Source organism: Bubalus bubalis, chromosome 13 (genome assembly GCF_019923935.1).
Source record: "Bubalus bubalis isolate 160015118507 breed Murrah chromosome 13, NDDB_SH_1, whole genome shotgun sequence".
Classification (NCBI taxonomy): domain Eukaryota; kingdom Metazoa; phylum Chordata; class Mammalia; order Artiodactyla; family Bovidae; genus Bubalus; species Bubalus bubalis.
The window spans coordinates 58548149-58567781 of NC_059169.1; the positions used below are offsets into that span (position 1 = coordinate 58548149).

General features: G+C 43.6%; 1 protein-coding gene across 7 annotated transcripts in view; it reads left to right on the forward strand.

Annotated features, from left to right (window-relative positions):
• MTUS2 (microtubule associated scaffold protein 2) overlaps window positions 1–19633 on the forward strand; it is a 392307-nt gene that overhangs the window by 252346 nt on the left and 120328 nt on the right. For all 7 annotated transcript variants that reach the window (XM_006078577.4, XM_006078579.4, XM_044927309.2 and 4 more), the window contains one exon: window positions 13066–13164. In XM_006078577.4, coding sequence (XP_006078639.3) covers window positions 13066–13164 — 99 coding nt within the window. The remainder of the gene's footprint in view (window positions 1–13065; window positions 13165–19633) is intronic.

A 19633-nucleotide genomic window follows, 5' to 3' on the forward strand; every position in this document is an offset into this window, starting at 1 on the left:
CCTGTTCTAACATGTTCTCCTCACCCACCCTCTAGTCTGGCCAAGCATCATCTCCCCTCTCTGGGCACACCTAAATAAAGAGACTCAGTAATAACTTGCTGAAACAAAATATGCAACTTTAGGACAAGACAGGACAGGTAAAGGGCTCACTTTGCCATGGGCATCTTGGATCTGGATGTTGGGGAATTGTTCTTACCATAGCAGGTGACGTATGCTCCTTTAATGGAAACGACTCTGAGAGGCAGTTCTGATGGTGAGAGTCATGGCACCGCACAGCGTGGAAGCCCACGCTGACGCAGGTGTGGGGCCTGCAGGGGACAAGTTCAGAGCAATTAGGTTGCGCTGGGCTCTTCAGTACAGGGGGTGTTATCACTTGGTGTTGGCTGTGTTCTCCCTGAGACGAGGTCCCCATGGTTCCCCCAGCTTTAGCTCATCAGTCTTCGTGAAGCCAGCAGAGGGACCTGCAATGGCTTGGGGGTGGAGGCGTTTACAGGAGAGTAGACGTGTTAGAAAGAACATTAGTGGGAGAAAAATAAAGATGATACATTTGAGGCCTGTTCCTTTGCATGAGGTCCCAGAGACAGGAAAATATGGCGGGATGATGGATGGAGTGACTATCCACTGCATGGTTCAGAGGGTGGTGTTTGTGGGTGTCCTGGAAGGCCTGTTTGCTGTTCTTTCTGGCCAGCAGTGGGTGGGGAGCTTCCTCACCCATCTCAGTGGCCAGAAGGCCCTGTGAGTCCCATGCTGTGACCCCAGAGTCCAGCTCAGTCACTCTGGAGTGGGGGCAAAGTCAGGGAGCTGTGGACGGGCATCCATTCATTCCATGGAGGTTTTGAGAGCACCTTCTCTGAGTTGCGCTCTGTGTTGGATGCTGGGGCATCACGTGAATGGGACACAGCCCTTGTTTCTATAGAGCTGCTGGCGTCACAGGAGAAAAGAAGCATAGAACTCATACTTACACGTGTATTTAATTATGCTTATGCTGAGTGTAACAGGCTTCCCCAGTGGCTCAGCACTAAAAAATGTACACAGGAGACTTGGGTTCGGTCCCTGGGTTGGGTTGATTCCCTGGAGTGGGAAATGGCAACCCACTGCAGTGTTTTTGCCTGGGAAATCCCTTGGACAGAGGAGCTTGAAGGGCTGTAGTCCACGGGGTCGCAAAGAGTTGGACAGGGCTGGGTGGACACACACCCACGCTGAGTGTACGGTGGAGGCGTATTTAACAGACCTAACACAGTGTGCAAAAAGCATGCAGGAGAGACCTAACTGGTCAGTCCAAGTTGCCAGGCAGCAGGAGTGGGGACGGTGTTCTGTGCAGGTGACCATGTAGATCCCCTCTTTGTAAATATTAGAGGTTCCCAGGTCTCCCTCCCCACTGAAAGTCTTGAACCTAGGCTGCTGACCACTAGATGCCTTGTTAATTTAAAAACGTGCAGCCTCCTCTCCCCTTTCAACCCTTTTGTGGAAGAACTGGAAAGCTGGTAAAAAGACAGGGTCAAAAATAAAAAAGTACAGAAAATTTACAGCTGCTTCCTCAGTCACTACTTTTACTGGTGGGTCCCCTCTTCATCATCACACAAGCATTGCCCCTTAGGTGATTCATTTGGACAGTTTGATTTTGTGTGTGGACACTTGAGTTTAAAGCTCTGATAACCTCATCCTCTGGGCACTTTAGTGGTCTCGAGGGCTGTTTAAAAATTATCATCGAAGTGTCACAGAATGATCCAGGTAAGGGACAAGATATATTTATCTTAATCTGCTGTTTCTTTCATGGAAGCATGGATGATATTTTTGATGATTTGGGAGGTGCAATGGGACATGCCCATCGTACCAGCGAGAATTTGTAAAATGCCATGACTCACTTGCTATTAAGCCCCCTGTAGGCTGGTGTGAAACCTGAAATGATGTGGTAGCCCTTCCAAAGTGGGGCAGAAAACCCTAACTCTCACTTAAGAGTATATGCACGTATTGCATCTCAAAGGTTGCACACCTGGTATTGTGCCCACTCTGCTTGTCAGCCTCCAAGAGCTATGGGAGCTGGGCCAGCAGTAATTAGTGCCAATGGTCCTGTGGAGCTGCTTTTCCGTTGTGATTTCTGACATTTATGTGCCTCATAACTCTGCCTCCTGAACTGTAAGTGCATTGTTATGCAAAATGCTTCCACGCTGTAGCCCCATCTCTTAGCCTGATGAGCACGGCACTTTTAATTACATGTCAGTGTTTAAAACTTTCCAGTTCTCTCCAGATTTGTATGTTTTACTAGCTGCCTTATGCTGATGAAATACCAAATACCCTGTTTACCGTCTTTGGGTGATGACGTTAGGGGGAGCTAGGAAAAATGAAAATATAATAAGAAAAAAACAAATGCCAGCCATTCCTTTTCTAAGATAACTGGCAAAACATCACACATTTCTTGGACGTTGCAGAGTCTTCGTGTATTCATCTTTGATCCATCGATCAGCATATTTGTGTCAAGCACTATTTCAGGCCCCGCACTTTGTTATCAGTAATCTCTCCAGCAGCTGATCAGAGTCTAAAGCCCATGATGGACATGAGAAGCCAGTGTATGACTACCAGACACAGGAGTATGAAATATAGAGTCCCCCAGTCTTAGAAGTGGAGAAGGAAATGGCAGCCCACTCCAGTGTCCTTGCCTGGAGAATCCCAGGGACGGGGGAGCCTGGTGGGCTGCCGTCTATGGGGTCGCACAGAGTCTGACACGACTGAAGCGACTTAGCAGCAGCAGCAGCAGTCTTAGAAGTAGCTCTGACTCTTGAACAACCCACATGGCAGGTTGATGGGGATGAATGAGAGCAGAATAAGTAATGTGACAGAGAAGACTGACCACTGAAGGATCAATGCTTTTGAACTGTGTTGTTAGAGAAAACTCTTGAGAGTCCCTTGGACTGCAAGGAGATCCAGCCAGTCCATCCTAAAGGAGATCAGTCCTGAATATTCACCGGAAGGACTGATGCCGAAGCTGAAGTTTGTTCTGTAGTCCTGGCATGCCTTGGTCCGTGGGGTCACAAAGAGTCAGATATGACTGAGCAACTGAACAACAGCAGTGTGACAATACCCTGCTGTGTATCCAAGCTGGACAGTGGCCAAACTGATGTCGTGGTTCATGGACAAGCAACTAGAATAATAATTGCCAGCATTTTTTGAGCAGCATACTTACTGTATGCTTGCCAGACCCACCATCTTATTGCATCCTCACTTATTATGATGTGCTGGTACTATTCTTAACCTTATTTTATAGATTAGGAAACTGTGGATTAGAGAGATCAAATCATTTTCTAAGGGTAATGAAAGCAGAAGATTTCTGGGTTGACTTCAAGCCTGGGAATCTAGCTGCAAAACTTTTATTTTATCACCATAGCTTCTGTTTTATAGTGGCTACTGTCTCAATTGTGAGTTATCATTTACCACGTTGGTAGTTTACATTTTGAAGAAAAAGATGAATATTATCATAAAAGATGATCATAACATAGGCTGTAAAAAAGATTACAGAATTATATAGTACAGTAGTCCTTACAGTCAGGTGAATTCCTGACATTTTGAAACCACTTCTTATTTTCCTTTTTTCATTTCTTCTCCAGTATCTGTTTCTCCCCACATAATAAACAGGCCTGACGTCCTAAGTGAGTAATGAGAAATCACTTTCACACAGAAACATAATGAGTAAAGCTGTTCCTGTGATGGATTTGTGGGAGGAAAATAATCCAGTTCTCTTGGGGAATCAAGACTCTGCGTGATCTGTTAGGTCCTGAGAAAATGTGAATAAGTAAATCATGGTGGGAAAAGTACTTTGATTTTTTGAAACTACCTAAATAGAAACTGGGTTTTATTCACTGTGGCAGTTTTAGTCAGGTAAGTTCAAATGAAAGGAATGGTCTGAATTATTTGTCTTATTCTATCCAGTAATTTCGGAGAAGGAGATGGCACCCTACTCCAGTACTCTAGCCTGGAAAATTCCATGGATGGAGGAGCCTGGTAGGCTGTAGTCCATGGGGTCGCAAAGAGTCAGACACGACTGAGCGACTTCACTTTGACTTTTCACTTTCATGCATTGGAGAAGGAAATGGCAACCCACTCCAGTGTTCTTGCCTGGAGAATCCCAGGGATGGGGAAGCCCGGTGGGCTGCCGTCTATGGGGTCGCACAGAGTCGGACACGACTGACATGACTTAGCAGCAGCAGCAGCAGCATCCAGTAATTTACTTTCCCATTAGTTCAAGAACACAATAAAATCATGCCTTTCAGAGCTAGCATTTCCCCCATACAAATATAATCTGCTGCTGCTACTGCTGCTAAGTCGCTTCAGTCGTGTCCGACTCTGTGCGACCCCATAGATGGTAGCCACCGGGTTCCCCCGTCCCTGGGATTCTCCAGGCAAGAACACTGGAGTGGGTTGCCATTTCCTCCTCCAATGCATGAAAGTGAAAAGTCAAAGTGAAGTCTTAGTATTAAAAGTGCCCAAATAAAAAAATTAAAAATTCCCTGGTGCCTCCTGACGGGTGGGAGGGAGGTCCAGGGGAGGGGCTGTATATATACATGGAGCTGGTTCACTTCGTGGCACAGTAGAAACTAACACAACGTGGCGAAGCAGCTATACCCAATTTAAAGAAAACAGAAAATAGAGAAATCAGAGGGGAGGAAATTATGAAAGCCACATTTTAAGAATGTTTCCCTCAGCTGTAGGACTGGAACAGCCTACCAGGTGCCCAGCATAATGAACGAAAAAAGACCCTCATGGGATGGGCACATCATGAGATTTCATAAGACTGGGGAAAACAAGAGGCACCAAGGTTGATCTTTAGAGTAGTACCTAACTTTCCCAAAGCACCCCTGAAAACTGAAAGAAAGACACCTCAATCCCCAGGGGAATGATTGCTGAATCAGAATTCTGGGTTTAGCCAAGTGACCAACTGTAAGAAGAAATTTGCGGCCAAAGTGGGGTGTGTGAATTTCAGAGGTAAGGTTCTAGGTGATCCAAAGTGTAGGGTGATACCCAGGCTTCCTGATTAAAGGTGCCTGGCAAGAGTTGTTGTTGTTCAGTCGCTAAGGCATGTCCTGACTCTTTGTGACCCTGTGGTCTGTAGCCTACCAGATTCCCCTGACCTCCACTATCTCCTGGAGTTTGCTCAGATTCATGTCCATTGAGTCCCTGATGCAATCTAACTATCTCATCCTCTGCCACCCTTCTTGTTTTGCCTTCACTTTCTCCCAGCATCAGGGTCTTTTCTAATAAGTCGGCTCTTCACATCAAGTGGCCAAAGTGTTGGAGCTTCAGCATCAGTCCTTCCAATGAATATTCAGGGTTGATTTCCTTTAGGATTGACTGGTTTGATATCCTTGCTGTCCAAGGAACTCTCGAGAGTCTTCTCCAGCACCACAACTCGGAAGCATCAATTTTTTGGTGCTTAGCCTTCTTTATGGTCCAACTTTCACATCTGTACATGACTACTGGGAAGACCCTAGAAGAGTGGCAGTTGTCTAAGTACTGAAAGGCTGGGATGTCAAATGAGTTGTGCATGGGATCATGGACATTTCCCAGCTTGATGGCAGGACCTGAGGTAAGAGGAAGACCATGTCCAGGAGTAAGTGAAAGTCAGAAACTCTAGCTGTAGTGACAGCCAGGAACAGTGTTAGAGTATATCAGCCAAGAGTCAGGAACCTCCAAGGAAAACGAGTTTAACACAAGCACAGGGGCTTCAGGTTCCGGTGGGGTGGTGCTGGGTGGTTTGAAAGAGATCTCCTGACTGAAAGATAGGTTGGGTGAGGAGGATGAGGACCATTTGAGACATTTACTCTCAAAGATTGAGGACAGTTGTGGGTGGTAGTGATTTAGTCACTAAGTTGTATCTGACTCTTTCAATCCCATGGACTGTAGCCCACCAGGCTTCTCTGTTCATGGGATTCTTCATGCAAGAATCCTGGAGTGGGTTGCTGTTTCCTTCTCCAAGGGATCTTCCAGACCCAGGAATCAAACCTAGGTCTCCTGCATTGCAGACAGATTCTTTACTGTCTGAACCACCAGGGAAGTCCATACTTGAGGATTATAAAACTTGTAAATAGATATGATATTTCCCCCCGAACCTCACTCCTTCATTCTTACCTTTTCACAACAGTCTTCAAAATTAAATTATCCCTGCTCTTATCCCAGGAAATAATTAGATCTCTGTTACAAGTTTGATTTTTGTAGATCTTTATTTGAGCACAAAAATCTCCTTTATTCTACTTTGATTTCCACTTCCCTCACACATGCAATAAAGGGTGGAGGAAATGGAATGAACCTTTAATAGTTTCAATATAGCCTCATTTCAGGTATATTTAGACTGTTTCCCTCATTAACTCCATTTTCCACTAATGTCAGATATTTCTGTTGATTTTTTAAAATTACTATTGGCACGGGGATTCCCTGGCCATCCAATGGTTAAGACTCTGAGAGCCCACTGCAGTGGGCATGGGTTCGATCCCAGGTCAGGGAACTAAGATTCTGCAAGCCAAGAGTTGCAGTAACAAAATATATTACTATTGGCAGCTAAAAGCTGTTTCTTTCTCTTATCTCTGCAACCCCTCTGGAGTCCTCTCTCACCACCCCCCCTCTCATTTATAACTCATCCAGGTTCCTCTTTTATTTGTTGTGTTTTTATCTAGATAACATTTCCTTTCTTCATCCCATTCAGTCCCTATAACTCTTCCCTGGAAATGGCCCCTCGTTCTATCCGTCTCCTAAGTGACAGCAGAAGCCCTGCTTCCTGGTTACGTCACTCATGTTTCCTACTCGCCTCTGCGGCTCCACTGCCTGATGGTCCTGACTTGCATTGCTGTCACATTTACCTTTCCTTTTCCTTCCTGTTCCTCTTCATCTTCCTAACGGGGCCTTGCATGACATCTGGGCCAGGTCTGTTGGGCTAGGGGAATTAGAATTAGCCCCATTAGTTCCACTTTCACAAGTGCATAGAATGAGAAGGTTAGACAGTTGGAGCATAAAGTCTCTGGCTGTGCAGGTTTCTTTATCCTTTTTGTTTCTTATCTTTTCTTACTTCTACTGAGATTTATTTTCAGGGATTGGTGGCCCATTGTGTGTGAGGTTAGGAGCCTGTGAAAATTCCCTTTGATTTTTTTTTCTTGATGTGCTCATTTTATTAAAAAAAAAAAAATATATATATATATATATATATAGCATTTTTCTTTTTATGAAAAAAAAATAGAGCATTTTTCTAACCATTACCTATAATCGAATTTTTTCTTTTCATTTTGATGTGCTCCCTGAGGATTCTGAATTAAGCACTGTCATTTGTCATCACGTTTTTAAGAGCACAGCCTCATGCTCATCCACCGCTCTTGACTGGGGGGCTCTGGTCCTGGGCTCAGGGCTCTGCTCAGGTGGACTTGGCGTTAAGGATCCGTGATGAGCAGGTTGTAAGAAAACACGAGGTGGGTCTTGGAGCAGCATGTGTTAGACTCTTGCACGTGGAAGGCCCGTGTCCAGGAGAAGCTGAGCTCACATGCTCTTCTTTCCTCTACCAAGGAGCAGTGTCCAGGAGCTTTGCCAGGGAGCTCCTTTCAACCTAAGCCTTTGAGAGGCTGTTTGCTGCTCTGTTTATGGTGAAACACTTTAGGGATTGTCTGGAAATAGGTGACTGCTGTCAGTGACTGTCAGTTTCAAATGAAACTCGATGACTTCTCTGAGACTGGAGGGAGACCAGCATTTCTTTCCCCACTGCCGCCTTCTTCTGCCCCCGCTCCAAGAGCTGCAGTGACAGGGTTCTGGACTTTGCACACACACAGCCGCGTGGGGTAAGGGGCAGGACGGGGCAGAGTTGAGGGGTAGGAAGGCAGATGCCTGTCCAAAGGCCAACCGGGGGCAAGAGCTTTTATAGCTGGAGGGAGGGGGCTGTAGGCAGAAACAGCACAGTCAGCTCTGACAGTCATCTTGAAATTGGTCATTGGGGGTCTGACCAGCATCATCTTGTTTTAAGTACAGTTAGCCTTCAGTTCCAGGGCCAACACGCTCCCATTTCCTTGAGGCCAGTTCTCAGAATTGTTACAGCTTATGTCACGGCTACAGTCTAGTCATTATATAGTTAGCCTCCACCTGGTGGAGGTTTCAGTATCTATGAGGCAGCTCACGGCACATGGCTCAGAATATCATCTATAGCTCTTGAGAAGGACCTAAAGCTCCTTGGCTATGCTTACAGACTAAACTATCATTATTTGGTCTCCTGTGACTGTTTTCCTCTGTTTCTGCATGTTCTCACTTCTCTGGTTAAACTTATTCTTTGGCTAAATTTTTCCACAGACAGAAGACAGGCAGAGGACCTGGGGCAGGGGATGGGATGCGGGGGCAAGGACCATAGGGTCCTGCTCCATTTCAGTAGATACTCTGGGATCTTATGGAGTAAAATGAAAGTTTACAGTGTACTTAAAAATTATTTACTCTGAGTCCACATTGCAAGAAAATTGCAGAAGCCACTGTATTCTTGACTAATTGCCCTAATTTTCTGTGCCATCAAGAGTTCCCTGAACCACAGAGAAATTTTCTCGGCAGCTCTGTGTTCCTACGGGGACAGGATCGTGAAACTTTCGATCAGAGTTATGCTTGTGGAATTGTTTGTGCTCAGCTGGTTGCTTTCCTTATTCCTTCATCGAGCAGACAAATTATTTTCATTTTGTTTTCGGTTTCATGGCTTTTGTTTTTTAGTATAAAAACAGTGTATGAGATCTTCATTAAAAGTGGAAATAATGCAGAAGCATATGAAAACAAAAAGTAAAATTCCCTTGATCCTACTGCTCAGAAGTAGTAGCCATTATCAAAAATATTTTAAAACTAGTAATATTTTAAGCTGGCTTAAAGCTCAATATTCAGAAAACTAAGATCATGGCATCTGGTCCCATCACTTCATGAAGGGGAAAAAGTGGAAGCAGTGACAGATTTTATTTTCTTGGGCTCCTAAATCACTGTGTACAATGACTGCAGCCATGAAATTAAAAGACTGTTGCTCTTAGGAAAGAAAACGATGACAAACCTAGACAGTGCATTAAAAAGCAGAGACATCACTTGCTGACAAAGGTCTGTCTAGTCAAAGCTATGGTTTTTCCAGTAGTCATGTATGGATGTGAGAGTTGGACCATAAGAAGGCTCAGCACCAAAGAAGGTGATGCATTCAAATTGTGGTGTTGGAGAAGACTCCTGAGACTCCCTTGGACTACAGGGAGATAAAACCAGTCAATCCTAAAGAAATCAACCCTGAATATTCATTGAAAGGACTGTTGCTGAAGTTCCAGTACTTTGGACACCTGATGCAAAAAGCTGACTCATTGGAAAAGACCCTGATGCTGGGAAAGATTGAAGGCAAAAGAAGAAGGGGACAGCAGAGGATGAGTAGGTTGGATAGCATCACCAACTCAATGGACATGAATTTGAGCAAACTCCCGGAGATAGTGGAGGACAGGCAAGTCTGGTGTGCTGCAGTCCATGGAGTCAAGGGGTTGAACACGACCAAGTGACTAAACAACAACAACAAAACTAGGATACAGTCTTTCAGAAATTTTTATATATTTACAGCTGTGTGTGTTAGTTGCTCAGTTGTGTCTGACTCTCTGCGACCCCATGGACCATAGCCCCCCAGGCTTCTCTGTCCATGGGATTCTCCAGGCAAGAATACTGGAGTAGATTGCCATACCCTTCTCCAGAGGATTTTCCCAACCCAGGGATTGAACCCTGGTCTCCTGCATTGCAGGCAGATTCTTTACCGTTTGAGCTATGAGGACGTCCCATTTACAGCTGTAATATAGATAATATCTTTGTGTATTAAAAATAGGATAATGCCATGCATACTGTTCAACAAATAGCTTTTTAATTTATTTCTCATGTACATCTTTCCATGCCAATATAATATAAAGCAACCTTATTGTTTTTATTGGTGGCATAGTGCTCCATCATATGAACATACTATAGTTTATTTAACCATTCCCCATGTGCATTTTGGTCATTTTCATGTCTTTATCATTGTGAATGATGTATGAAGTGTCTTTGAACATACATCTTTTCACAGTTGTATTCCGAAGAAAGATCTGTAGAAGCAGAATTGCTGAATCAAGTCTATCAATGTTTAAATTTTTGATAGAAGCTGCCAAAGAGCATTTCATGAAGGCTGGATGGAAAGTATTGAAACTCTGAATAAATATTTATGTTTTGTTTCCCTTCAAAGTGTTGTGTTTAGCTCACACTTTGGCCTTTAACACTTTCCTTCTGAGCTCCCAGGAGTCTGGGTGACTTTCTGCGTTACTTGAAACCTAAGATCTGAGCAGAGGGAGGGAGAGTGAGATGAGCCACAAATTGGATCCTCCGCGGGGTAGGTGTGGCTTCGGTGGAGTGGCATGGGGGCTGGGCTTTCAGGTCCCCCGAGGGTCCAGCTTCCTGTAGCCCCTACATGCCTTGGCATGAGCTGTCTTGAAAAGAGCCCAGTAGGAAATGGAGGGGACAGTGGGCATTGACTGAATGGCCATGCTGTCCAGGACAGGGTGCATTGTCTGGCTGAAGTTTATATTCTAGTGAGGAAGGTAGACAGTAAGCAGACAGATCTGTTTTGGATGGTAGTAAGTGATATAAAGAAGAATGAAGCAGGTAAGGGGAGAGTGTCAGGTGGCAGGAGGGCTGTTTTACCTGTTGTGCCAGGCACTGCCTCCCTGGAGACTGTTAGCTGTGCCAGGACCTGAATGAGCAGGTGAGTGAACCAAGCTCAAGGTTCGGGGAGGTACATTCCATGCAGAAGGAATGTGCACTCAAGAGAATGTGCCTGCAATGGGAGGAAGTTCAGCAAGTTTGAGCACCAGCAAGGTGTAGGAGGAAGAGCAGGAGGCAAGTGGACACGGAGGAAGAGGGTGAAACTGGCCGGATGGGGTCAAGAGAAGCAGGAGCCCAATCAGGTTAGAAAAGTAGAGAGAGGTGGTTGCAAATACCTGCCTCCCTCTGCAAAGCCCGGAAATAACTCCTCCCCAATCATGTGTATGGGCACACGTGCACACACACACACATGTGCATACACTTGCATACACACATGCATATAAATAATCTCAAATAGTGCTTTTAAAACTGTAAGGGAAAGTTGACATATTTGGACATATTTAAAATTTAAAAATACAGTACAACAAAGGTACTATAAATAAGTTGTAAAAAGTGAAATGTGGAAAATGTAATTTGTAGAAAAGGCAAAGGATTAATATCTAGGATACATGAAGAATTCTTACACATCAATAAGAAAAATGGGTGAAGGGTTTAATGAGGCAATTTTCAAATGTGTATGACCAATTTAAAAAGATTCCAAGCGTTTGGCAAAAAATCAAAATGTTGGAGACTTCAGTGTCAGTGGGGCATGGGACATATACAAAGAGCTGGTCTCCCACACTTGGTTGGGAATGTCAATTAGTAGCTTTGGGTGGAGGACAACTGGGCTATGTCTGGCAATACTGCAAATGAGCAGACTCTTAATCTGGCAAAAGCATGTCTGTGCATTTATTCTGTAAAGAGGCCGATACATGCTTACAAAGAAGTAGAAAACTGTTTACATAGCACATTTATCTTTTTTAATAGCTGACGCCTGCAAACACTCTAAATGCTCATCAACCAGAGGATGGGTAAATTATAGTGCTTCTTTGCCCCTTAATATGATGTGACATTTTAAAAAGATCTATAAATGCACTGATATGAAAAGGATCTTGAAAAGTGTGGGTAGGTAAAAAGAAATCACCGTATGCGATTCATTTAATTAATTAATAACCATGTATGTGTTTGTGTAGGTATGTTTAAAAATAACTAGAATAATGTCTGGAAGAATAGATGCAAACTGCTAGCAGCAGTTACCTCTGAAGTGGGGAGTAAGGACGTGGGGCTGGGAGTGAAGAGGGAAGTTTGTATTCTGCTTCTAAGGGACCATCACTATCACTAGGGTTTTGTTTTTTTTTTTTTTTAATCACAGTGTTTGGGGTTTCTAAAAAATTTATTTATTATTTTTGGCTGTGCTGGGTCTTTGCTGCTGTGTGTGGGCTATCTCTAGTTGCAGCGAGCAGGGGTCACTCTTCATTGCAGTACACGAGCTTCTCATTGAGATGGCTTCTCTTGTTCCTGAGCATGGGCTCCAGGTGCACAGGCTTCAGTCGTTGTGGTATGTGGGCTTAGCACATAGGATCGTCCCAGATCAGAAACCAAACCCTTGTCTCCTGCATTGGCAGTCAGATTCTTTATACCACTGAGCCACCAGGAAAGCCCCGGGTTTACTTTTGAAATGGCATAATAAATGGTCCTGAGGTGGAGACAGGTCTAGGTACGCCCAGGTTGGTGTTACTTCTCTGATCTTCCATCCATCATTCTTTGACTTTCTGATGAAGGGGATGTGAGGTGAGGGTCTGTGCCCAGCACACAAGGGAGAAATGAGGCCATGTCCTGAATGCCCGTTCTTAGATTGAGCCCAAGTTCAAGATGTCCCGTGCTGCTGCAGCCGCCTCTGCCATCTGGTCCCACAAAAGCTCAGCTGCAGCAGAGACAGAACTCGGAGGCTCTCCAGGTCACCTCTGCAGACCAGCTGCGTGGAAATTAATTAGAGGCAGACCAAGTCCCCCGAGGCTCAGCTCTCATGATGCTGGAGTCATTAGCAGTTAGATTCGGCTACAGCTTCCTTCTCCATCTTCTGAAAATTTGTTTTGGCAGGGAGACAGGCCGACTGAGTTGGTGGCTGAGGACAGTGAAATTTTAATTCCCACATAGTTTGTCAGGGCTCTTGGGGTGCGGTGACCCCCAGAGACAGGGGCGGTTTTCATCATGTCAGAGACAGCAGTGTACTTATTCCTCTGACTGCTCATAACAAAATTCCCTTTGCTATAAACAAGCGTGTCATTCCTGAAGCACAGGAGGTGGTGACTATAGCAACAAATCACCCAAATATTATTTTGTTCTGTGTGCCTTTTGTTAAGCCTCCCTTTCCACAATTTGTGTTAACCGTTTTGATTGTAATGAGCTCTCTCTTGTTTGTTTCTCTCTTTTTTTAATTATTTATAGGAGCCAAGAAAGAAGTACAAAAAGAGCAAGATGCCAATAAACCTGCAGTTTCATCTCCTAAGAGGACAGTGGCTTCAAGCACCAAGCTTCACTCGCCAGGTATTTAAGAAATGTGAACTATGTTATCTGAGGCGACTTGAACTTGGAATTCATTTTGTTCAAATGTCATTAATGGTGCGCTGCCAGCCCACGTGGCACGCATAACTGTTCCAGGGCTTGATGTGCGTGTACGGCTGTGTTCTGACTCCAGCTGAAATGAACCAGCTGTTGGCATCATTTCGTCTTTTAAAAAATGTTATTAATGCTACATTTAGGGGGTAGGATCTTCTCTGTGTAGGAGTATCTGCTATTCCAACAGCACCTGAGATAATTTATAATCGAAAAACAGATTTTGGAGATCTTACCTCAAGAGATAATATTTTCCAAAAAGAGGAGAAAAAGATGAACTGTGGATATCAAACACTTGTTATTTTATTTATTTACATACTTATATGAACAAGCTATGTAATGTCGTGAAAGTTGAAAACTACCTATTATGGAAATTCATATTGTAAGACATCAGCCTCTTTGTAGAACAGAATGCAGTATAACCTTGAAGCACAAAAATAGTAGCAATAATAGCAGCTAAAGTTTGAGTTCTTACTGTATACCAGGTACTGCCCTTAGGTCTTTAAATGTATTCATTTACGTAATGCCCACAGTAACTGGGGGATGGGTACGATATTGCCTCTTCCTTTGTATGTGAGGAGATTGAGCTTCATAGATTTTCATTAACTTTAAAGTCGCAGGAAATAAATAGTAGAGCCTTTGTTTTAACACAGGCATTTTGACTCCCAAAACTGCACTCTTACTTGCTGCACTATGAACCAGAAACCTTGTGGAATAATGACCTTATTAATAATGTTTCCAGTAAATTTTAAAAATGTATAGGAAGTAATCCAAAGTCACACATGAAGAGGGTCAGGAGGCAGAGCCTGTTACCAAAGGCAGATTTGTGTGCCTGATGCACGATGAGGCAAAACAAATGGAAATGTCGGAGTTTGGAGCAGAAAAAGGTTAATTGCAAGGAGACTGGTAGTTTGTGCTCTGAAAACCCAGAACTGCTCAAAGGATTTCAGCAAAGCACTTTTAAGGGCAAGTTGAGGGAGGGGCATGGTTAGTTGTTGCAAACTTCATGGTGTGGGAATCCTTTGCTCTTGCAGCTGTCCATGTGGGTAGTCAGGATGTTCCTGTAAACTTCCAACAAGACATAGGCAGGGAAAGGTTGAAATGAGGGCTTAAAAAATTTAAATCCATGTCAATGAAGGCCAAGAGAGGGGAGAAAAGAAAAAGAAAACAGGAAAGGAGAGGAAGGAGTTGAGCTCTACTGAAGCAGTAGTCCATTCCTTTTTATCGGCGAATAGAACTCCACTGTGTACATACCACAATTTATCCATTCACCTATTGAGACACTTTGGAGACTCCCCCCAGGGATTTGGCTATTATAAATGAAGCTACCACGCACATTTGTACAAGCCTTGGTACAGACCTCTGCTTTCATTTTTCTTGGCAAATAGCTAAGAGTGGAATGCCTGAGTCATATGGTAGCTATGTGTTTAGCTTTTAAATCTGTTTAAAAGTTTTCCAATCTGTTTTCCAAGGTAGTTGTACCATTTTATATTGCCGTCAGTGATGTCCAGTTCCTCCATGTCCTTGCCAACCCTTGGTATGGTCAGTTTTTTAGATAATAAACATTATCATGGGTACATAGCAGTATCTCATGGTTTTAATTTGCCTTTACCTGGCAACTAATGACATTAAAATGTTGAACATCTTTTTTATGTTTATTTGACATCTGTGTATATTTTTCCACAAAATATTCCATTCTTTTGCCATTTCAATTGGAAGTGTTTTTTAATTGAATTTTGAGAGTTCCTATATATTCTGGTCACAATTTTTTCAGGTATGTGATCTGCAGTTTTCTTTTCTCCACAATTTATGTGCTGTTTTGTACTCCCCTAACAATGTCTTTTGAAGATTAGAAGTTCTTAATGTTCATAAAGTCCAATTCATGATTTTTTATTTTATGGACCATGTTTTTAGTATTATCTTTAAAAATCTTTACATAACCCAAGTTCATAAATATTTTCTCCTACATTTTATTCTAAAATACTTATAGGTTTTATATTTACATCTGTGATCCATTTAATTTGTTTTATATGTAGTGTAAAATATGACTTGATTCTCAGTAGATTTCTACTGTGATCATTATTACTCTTCTGCTTGCATTGAGTTTAATTAGCGGATACCATTAATTTGAAGTCTTTCTGCTTTTCTAATGTACATTTAATACAGTAAATGTCCTTTCATATACTACGTTAACTGTAATTCACATATTTTGATATATTGGGTTTTCATCTTCATTGAGTTCAAAATATTTTCAGGTTTCCTTTTCTGATTTATTCCTTCCCCATGATTATTTAGCAGCATTCTTTTTAGTTTGCAGATATTTCGGACTTTCCAGAGGTCTCTCTGATTGTATTTCTAATTTAATTCCATTGTGGCTGGAGAACATACTTTGGATTATTTGTTCGGTTCAGTGCTGTTCAGTCACTCAATCGTGTCCAACTCTTTGTGACCCCATGGACTGCAGCACGCCAGGCTTCCCTGTCCATCACCAACTCCTGGAGCTTACTCAAACTCATGTCCATCAAGTCAGTAATGCCATCCAAACTTCTCATCCTCTGTCATCCCCTTCTTCTCCCGCCTTCAGTCTTTCCCAGCATCAGAGTCTTTTCCAGTGAGTCAGTTCTTCGCATTAGGTGGCCAAAGGTGGATGATTTGAGTCCTTTCAAATTTGTTGAGACTTGTCTGATACTCCACACAACAAGGGCTGTCTTTTTAAATCTTGCTTTGTCAGCATGTGGGGAAAACAAGGTCATCTCTCTGGTGTCTCTTCTCATGAGGCCACTAATCCCATTCATGGAAGCCTCACCCTCATGACCTAAATGCTTTCCCCAGAGCACCTCCTCAAAATACCATCTCATTGGAGATTGGGGATTAGCACATGAATTTTGGGAGAACACGAACAGCTCAAAGCATCTGCATATGTGTGCAGAGGAGCAGAAACATTGGAGTCCAGGCTACCACAGGAGAATGTCAAGCCAGCTCTGGTGAAGAGAAACCTATATAATGAGAGTGGACAGGTCTGGGAGCACAGCATTCCTGTCCCCAACCTCCTCTCCTTGCCTCCTCTATCCCTCTCTCAGGGCAGCTCTCCTTTCTTCAGATTACTGAGCATCAAATAAGCTGAGCTGCACTGGTCGGTGGTGCCTACATCAAGCCTTGAACCCTCGACTGTCACCTGACTGAGGAGTGGCAGGTGAAGCCCAGATGTGTTTCCCTCCCCTGCTGATCTGGAACTTCCTTGAGGATGATCTTGACCCATTTCTCTCCCCACCTTTGCAGCCAGGCTTGGGGAATAGGCATTTTGTGATTCTTGTCTCTGTCCCTTGCTTACGGATGACTTCTCCCATCCCTGCCAGCTAGCAACCTCCTCCCTCTTCCACTGCCTCCCCTCCCCCAATCCTGCAAAGGCCTCTCATGACCTCCTGGTTATTAAGTCTAAGTGACATGTCCTGGTCCTTATCTCTGTGGCCTTTGGCGTTACTGATCACTCCTTTCCTGAAATTTTCCTTCCCTTAACTCTGTGACACCTATTCCTGCTGGTTTCCTTCCAGCTTCTGGAAATGCTTGCATGAAGTTGTCTTCACTAGAAACTCTTTTGCAAATTCTAAATGTTGCCAAGCAGTTTGGCCCAGGAGAATAAACCAAACTGAGTTCAAATCCTGGCTCAGTGGCTCACATGATGTATGAACTGGGGCAAATAGAATTTCTCCAAGCCTTAGCTGCTTCTTTAGTAATTCACATATTGTGAATTTTACTCTTTTAAAGTGTACATTTCAGCGGGTTTTAGTATATTCACAAGATTGTGCAGCCATCACCGCTACTTCCAGAGCAGTTTCTTTTACCCTCAAAAGAAACTCATACCCATGAGCACTCACTCCCTATCCATGCTCCCCAGCCGCTGACAACCACTAGTCTACTCTCTGTTTCTTGGACTTGTTTATTCTGGACATTTCGTATAAATGGAATCATATTCTGTGTGGCTTTTTTCATCAGTTGTTTTCACTTAGCATGTTTTTGAGGTTCATCCATGTCAAAGTAAGGATCAGTATTTCCTTCCTGGATCAGTGTTTTGTTCCTGGTTTGGGCTGAATAATATTACATCATGTGAATGTGTCATAGTTTATCCACTCATTGGTTGATGGGCATTTGTTTCCAGCTTTTGGCTACTATGAGTAATGCTGCTATGCAAATCCATGCCATTAATCTTTTCATATGCAATGTCTAATCTTAATCCCATCCAGTGTATTTTTATCTCAGACATTTGAATTGTTAATCTCTAGAATTTTTATTTAAGTCTCTTTTTATCTTTGTTTCTATTTGATGTACTCAGTCTTTCCTCCAGCCTCTTGATATATGGAATATAGTTATAATAACTGTTAATTGCTGATGCTTTTTTTGGCTGACTTCAATTGATTGCATCCCCTCTTCATCATGGCTTGTACATCCCTGCTTATTTACATGCCTGAGAATTTTTTTAGATGACTGACATTGTGAATTTTTCCTTGTTGGATCTTTTTTTTTAATTCTATAAATATTCTTAAGCTTTGTTCTTGGGTGAAACTATGTGACTTGGAAAGAGCTCGATCATCTTGGATCTTTCTCATCAGCTTTGTTAAACAGATCCTGACCAGCAGTTAGCCTGGCACTGGTTTCACCAGAGCACCATGATATGAGCCTTCCGGGTGTTCTGATGCCCTGGGAATTGCGGTGGGCACAGGAATTGATCCTGGCCTTCTGTGAGCTCCCGGTAGTGTTCCCGCTAGTCCTGGGTAGAATTCTCTCCCTGGCTGTGGACACTGTCCTCACCTGCTGCACTTATGTAAGTTGTCCAGAAACTCGAGGGGCCCTTCTGTGTCACTCTGTGTCTCTGTGGAGCTGTCCTCTCAGCTACTCTGCCCTGTAACCGCTGAGCCTTGAACTTCCTGAGCCCCCAGCTCCACCGTCCCAAGTTGGGAAGACTACCAGACTCCCCCTGGGTTTCCTGACTCTCTGTGCTACAGCCTGGAAGACCACCCAGAGAGCAGGCTCAGGCATCCGTGGGGGTGGTAGGGGTCATACTGTGTGTTTCTGAGTCTTTGGTTCCTTGTGCTTCGTTGCCTAATATAATGTCTTGAGATCCACTGACACATATTTTGGTCGAGTGTTTTGGGTAGTTTCAGATGAGAAAATAAATCTACTTTCTTACTCCATCTTCACCAGTGAAAGTCGCTCAGTCATGTCTGACTCTTTGCGACCCCATGGATTATACAGTCCATGAAATTCTCCAGGTCAGAATACTGGTGTGGGTAGTCTTTCCCTTCTCCAGGGGATCTTTCCAACCCAGGGATCGAACGCAGGTCTCCCACACTGGTGGATTCTTTACCAGCTGAGCCACAAGGGAAGCATAAGAATACTGGAGCAGGTAGCCTATTCCTTCTCCACTGGATCTTCCCGACCCAGGAATCGAACTGGGGTCTCCTGCATTGCAGGCAGATTCTTTACCAACTGAGCTACCAGGCAAGCCAGATGTAACTATAATTTTTAATATAAACATTAAGCAATTGTTATAACACCATTAAGCCAAGATGTTTCACCCTTGGAGAAAGGAGACATTTAGATTTACTTTGATAAATAACACTCATACTTCTTGTAAATAATAAATGATAATAAATGTCCCAAAGTTGAGACTATTTTGCATAAATTTTTGTCTAAAGCGTGAGTTATCATAACCAATTCTTATAGTTGGCTTGGGAAACTCTGGCTGTAACATCTTTCCCCCCCCCCCCCCCCTATTTTCTGTACATCAAAATAGAAAATAATCCGCTCTTTCCTTGGAATGGGAAAGGTAACCCTCTTCTTTCTAGTGTGTGTGCTTAGTCCCTCAGTTGTGTCCAACTCTTTGCAACCCCATGGACTAAACCCACCAGGCTCCTCTATCCATGGGATTGCCCCGGCAAGAATACTGGAATGGGTTGCCATTTCCTTCTCCAGGGCATCTTTCTGACCCAGGGATCGTCTCTTGTGTCTCCTCCATTGGCAGGAGGGTTCTTTAACTCTGAGCCACCTGAGAGGCCCTTCTTCTTTCTAGAATACTTATGTATGATTGGGCGAGTTGGCCAAAATGTTCATTTGAGTTTTTCCATAGATCGAACTTTTTAGCCAGCCCAGTCATTCCTGCCCTCACTTGTGCTCCATGCTGGCCAGAAGGAAATTTCCTGCTCTCGCGCTGTCTGCTCTCCACTCTCCCCAGCACTAGCCAACTCCAGACAGACAAGTGCCAGCGGGGAGTAGAAAGTAGTGTGCTACTGGGTACGTTTTTTCTGAAATAAATTTAGATCAGTTTAAGAAAAATAAAGTCCTGTCTAATGATGGAGAATTCAGCCCATATGCTCCCTGGGGTGTCATGCTGGTGCCAGCCTGC